The sequence below is a fragment of the Diprion similis genome, chromosome 11, assembly GCF_021155765.1.
Source record: "Diprion similis isolate iyDipSimi1 chromosome 11, iyDipSimi1.1, whole genome shotgun sequence".
Lineage (NCBI taxonomy): Eukaryota > Metazoa > Arthropoda > Insecta > Hymenoptera > Diprionidae > Diprion > Diprion similis.
In genome coordinates this window covers 7,262,113-7,267,556 of record NC_060115.1, presented here as the reverse complement: position 1 = coordinate 7,267,556, position 5,444 = coordinate 7,262,113, and the positions used below count along the sequence as shown (strand labels likewise).

The 5,444-nt window shown below is 39.1% G+C and overlaps 1 protein-coding gene across 1 annotated transcript; it reads left to right on the top strand.

Moving 5' to 3' along the window:
- The first annotated feature begins 2,277 nt into the window (after positions 1 to 2,277).
- LOC124412758 (nose resistant to fluoxetine protein 6-like) lies at positions 2,278 to 5,194 on the top strand. Its single transcript, XM_046892877.1, has 10 exons — positions 2,278 to 2,437; positions 2,638 to 3,007; positions 3,078 to 3,354; positions 3,438 to 3,598; positions 3,686 to 3,854; positions 3,964 to 4,166; positions 4,234 to 4,354; positions 4,446 to 4,635; positions 4,783 to 4,925; positions 5,006 to 5,194. Exons 1-10 carry the CDS (start codon positions 2,278 to 2,280, stop codon positions 5,192 to 5,194), a joined length of 1,983 nt encoding a protein of 660 aa, XP_046748833.1.
- The last annotated feature ends 250 nt before the right edge of the window (positions 5,195 to 5,444 follow it).

Sequence of the window (5,444 nt, the reverse complement as noted above, 5' to 3'; positions counted from 1 at the left end):
CGCCGCCATGTTTGAGTGACGTCATGACTCATGAACTACGGGAGTCATGAAGAGGAACTCCATTTGAATATAAGGCATGCGGTTGTAGAATTATTTGTCACGCGAGGCGCTTCAATCGGCCGTTCATAAAGTTATAGGGAGATTAGAACAATTTACGACGATTCTCTTCATTGGGAATGTATAAAAAATGAATGAAGTGACTGGTCGTATCGCGTCAATATATCGTGTAATTGTTTAAGCAAACAATAGCATGAAAACATACAATAATTACAGCTTTTTAACGTATTTTCTATATTTTGACGTATAGGTAGTCGTCCTTTTTTCGTACATACATGATATTTTTTATTGTATGTACTGAAATTGAGCAGGGCAAATGAAGTTTTGACCAACTTTTAAGAAAACTTTAAGTCCAGTCGTTTTAAAATAAAATAGAAAATGTGAAAGGTTCGGCGTTAAAATTAAATTAAAGAAATCATTCGATTATTATATAATTACTTTACAGTAATTGGTTGTAGTAGTAAAGTTATAATTTATTACAACTATTACAAGATTACTCTGTTTCGGAGTCTGTACTGTATATATTTCACTGACGCTTTCCTACTCATTTACTAAAATTTGGAATGTGATAAAAATTCGACAACGACGAGCATCAAATTCGCGCTTTGTATATTCTTGGAGTATCTAATTAGCATTTACTGTGCATTTACTTTCTCGAATTTGTCACGCCTAGAGTAAATTCGGACTCTGACATTGCAGCATCAGCAGCCCCACAGAAAGTAGAGAGAAATGTCATCTAATCAGCATTTAATTACTGTGTAATTACTTTGCTGAATCACTCACAGTTAGTGAATATTTCTATGTGGCGCTGCTAGAACGCATGCGAACCGGCACCGCGACAGATTTTTTTTTCTTCAACGAAGAGCAATAAATTCGGCGTGATAGATTTAATTAGCATTTCATTATTTTCTATGATAGACTTCATATTTGTCGGGGTTACGGAGGGTGAACCAATACAGATTCTCTTGATTAACGAGAGAAACCGCGAGATGGAAGCGATTCTCGTTATTGGCTTGCAAGTCGCAGTCTCACCCCGTCATCCCTCTGCAACAGCTAATCAAGAAATTTGGGAGCGACCATGTACTTACGAAGGACGACCAACACACTTTAACTGGCGGACTATCTAGAAGTTGGGCAATCGACAAAATTGATTTAGAATCAATGGTTGTGAATTCTTACTAGTACGTGACGTAACTGAACAGGTTTAGTAAAAGGTTCACGCTGGTGTAGAAGGTAGAAAGTACGAGCTATAATACTTCTTCGTGGCAATATTTTGGATGCATTCCTTAGCTCGCAGTGTCGAAAGGTGGTTTTGCGCCGTCGTATTAAGTTCATCTTGGGTTCTAAAATTTCGATACAGTTCTCCGACGTGTGACCGTAACTTGGATTTTATTCGCGAGTCCGAATTTCGATTGCAGGTACGATTAAGTCAATTTCTTCTTTTTGTTTTTATCGAGACTTAATTAGATCTCGCGAGTTGCCTCTTGTGGTGGCCCTGTTAAGTGTGTTTTCGGCTCGTATCCCATTCGGCGCTACGTGCGAAGACCGTGAAAATTTGTGAAAATCGTCAATCATTACCTGAATTACAATCTTCTACTATCTTTTACAATCTACTCTGTGTGTTCCCCATTTCCCTAAAAGTACTCTGATTTCTTTTCTTCCCCTACAAGCACTCTCGGACAAACAAAGGTTTTCCTCTAAGTGTCGACAGTAATACTGCAGGCCAGAAGGAGAAGGAATAAAATATTTGTTGTACACGTATGACTTGTCAATAAACTCCATTTTATCTTTCGTATACTTTGAAAAACACATTTCATCTGAGAAAAAACTTGCAGTACCCCTACTATTCGTCTCTATAGTTTTTGAATATTGCACAGACTGGCTATTGGAACACTATAATATACCTATCAAAATATGCTTATTAAGTGAATGTGGAAAAATTACCGACCGGCTTGATTGTGATTGATGAGGCAAATTAATTGTCTTTTGATTGCTTGCATGCACGGAGTACTTCCGTAAATTTTAACGACCTTTTGACGACATTTCACTTTTTATCTACAGTATTTTATTTCAATATCACGATTTATCGTAGCCCAGCATGAAGTCTCACTCAAACTGACCAACCGCAAGTACGCAATGTTATCCCGCCGTGGTAAATACGCAGTGGTCCTACTTTTCATTTCGATACAAAGTTTTGCAAGCCCATCTCCAGGGGAAAAGATGGAAAAAACGGTATCGCTTGAAGAGAGTATCATCCCATCACTCGGACCTTGGATAGAAGGATTCGAACGAGCTATAAGATCTTCGAAATCTTCCTGTGCGGACGAACTTATGATCCTGGTAAAGGCCGTCAAATCTGGACAAACATGGGCAATACAGAGTAAGGATTAAAATCATTTGTCCAGGGTATATTTTAAGCAAGAAAATTTGTACTGCAGGCCATACTGTTCGTAAAAATAGATACCTAAGCCCAGAGACAAAATGCCAAACAGAAAGGCTTAGTGCGATCATATTTTACGAACGTAAGACTGCACAGATTTAAGTCCGTGAATTAAGATTATGATTTTTAATCAAAAACAGTGCTGGATGCCTCGTCGAAACTTCAGTCGGGGATCCTGATTGGAAATGTACGTGATCTCGGGTCGTACGACGAGTGCGTCGAGGCCAAAGGACGGTACAACAACGTCAGTATCCAAGGAAAGCACTGCATGGTATCGCTAGGCGGGATTCCCAACATACTTAACGTACCTGTGATCAAATATGTGAATGATCGCTTTTTCTCGTCGTTTTGCGTTCCGTCTTCGTGCAACGAAACGCAAGTAGAGCAAATGATAAACGCCACTCTTCAGACGACACCGATTGTCAGCGGCTTATTAGCACTTGGAGCTAGTGGAGCGAGTTGCGCGCAAATCGAGAGTGAAAATTTTACGATTGGAGAAATAACAACGGCGTGAGTTAGATTGCAAAATGGTTTTGGAGAATAATCGCACCTTGTGTAACAGATAACGAATGAATTTCAGAATTTGCTTATCACTGTTTGGAGCGTTCATGCTTTTTTGCACGGTATGCGATTTCTTAAAAAGACGCAACCCTGCCACTGCTTCGAAGCTGATAAATACTTTGGCGAAATTTTCCTTGTACAAGAACGCTCTCGCCATACTTAGCACCGAAGTAAAGCCTGGAACGATTCCCGCGATTCAGGGTATAAGATTCCTGAGTATATCTTGGATCGTGTTTGGTCATCATTTCGTTACGTCGTTTTTACGACCGACAGTGAACTCCCTTCACATCTTGAAAGTAAATTTTACTGCTCACTTCTCGAATGTCATTTACTGGCGTGTAATAATTAGTGAATAAAATTAACACAAAATTATTTACAGTGGTTGAATTCGTGGGAATCAGTTTTCATTCAGGGAGCGCCGTTTGCCGTTGACACCTTCTTTGTAATCAGCGGATTTTTGATGGCTTATCTTTTTCTCAGGGCGATGAAGGCAGGAAAGAAAATAAATATACCGATGCTGTATTTTCATCGTTACTTACGGTCAGTCGGAAAAACTTTATTGTAAATTTAAAAGTGAAATATCTGTCCAATACTTATCCAGTGTCTGTACCACTTCTTTACTCACAGATTAACGCCAAGTGTAGTAGTTTTGATTTTGTTCCTCAAGTTTTTTCTGCACCGAGTGGCAAATGGCCCCTTATGGAAAACGCTGCTAACTCTAGCCGTGAAACCCTGTGACGACAATTGGTGGGTGAATTTGCTGTATCTACAAAACCTTGTGAACCCGGAGAATATGGTCAGTTAATGCTATACAGTCTTGTGTGATTCAAAGATTCTCTAAACTTAGTTAATGGTCAAACTTATTCGAGGATCTTATGTCCATGGAACATTTTTCACATTTCTAGTGTTTAGTGCACACCTGGTATTCGGCTGCCGATATGCAACTCTTTTGGATATCACCTATTATAATGTATCCGCTGTATTATCGGCCAAAATATGGACTTAGAATAATTGGTTTCTTCCTTGTGGCCTCAATGGTTACGCCAGCTGTTATTTTAGCTACTAACGAATACTCTAACTCTGTTCTTCCGCTAAATCTCGCCAGAGGGTAAGTTCTAATACATCAAACACGGAATTGAATGGCTGGGTAACGTTAATGACTGATTCTGTACCAGGGAAATAAGACTGGATAACACTTTTCACTACAACATCGTCACTTACAATCGAGCTTGCGCGTACTTCGTAGGAATTCTCTTGGGTTATGATGTGACGAATAATACGAGACAGCTTTCTAAGGTAGTTTAGGCGAAGTTTTTGTATAAAAATAGATTTGAATCCTGTCTTGACAACGAATTCATTGACGGTTAAAATATATTTTATTATTTAGGTGATCGTATGGATTAACTGGATCGTTAGTTCTATTCTTATGCTGTTTTGTTTATGGGCTATTCATGACATCTACAACACTGATTACTCTCATAACCTGCCACTGGAAACCGCGTTTGCTCTTACATTGCGCCCGTTTTGGTCAATTGCCATAGCTTGGATTCTTTATGCATGTATCTGGGGCTACGGAGGTCAGTATCGGGTTAATTAATTGCCAAGTTAAGTTTAACTGATTATTTTTTCGATTCCAGTTATAATTTATCTATCGGATTAGGAAAATTTCATCCATTTTCGTCCTTGGATAGGCTGACAGCAAGTGTGATTGTAAAATATTTCAGGTCCCGTAAGCAGTTTTCTGTCCTTGCCGTTTTTCCAGCCACTCGGTCGATTGTCGTATTCGATTTACTTGCTTCACTTTATAATTCAAGCGATGAGAAATGGCGTTGCACGGACCCCTGGAACATTTTCAAACTTTCATATGGTTTGTATTGAAATTTTTCTTCTTATCTATTCCCGTAAGCTGATCCGTCCGACACTAGAAATATCTTTATTTTCTTGCAGCTAACTGGATATGGGATCGACTTGACACTGTCAATCGGAGTGGCTTTCGTCTTTAATTTACTCTTCGAATCCCCAATTTTTGTACTGCAAAAAATCATTGAAAGTCGTGCAGTACCGGAATCAGAAAAAGTTATCCTTGTGAAACCCAGTAGCAAGAGTGTAAAGCATAAGTTTAGCAAACGCTCATGAGTTCCGCATTTTGTCCAGAATGTCTTGCGTACCAAAGTTATGTTGAACACGTGTACAGCGGTTTTAACAATATCCGACTTGCTATTGTGAATGTAATGTATATCGCAAAACTCCTCCTAAGACACTGAAAAAAATATTCGGGTTTACTGTAAGTGTGTGTGACTCATTTTTGTTGGTTTTTCCAAGGGATGCCGGGTGATTTTTATACAGGAGGCGGTAAGTGTTTCGTTCCATCCCACAGTTCATATCG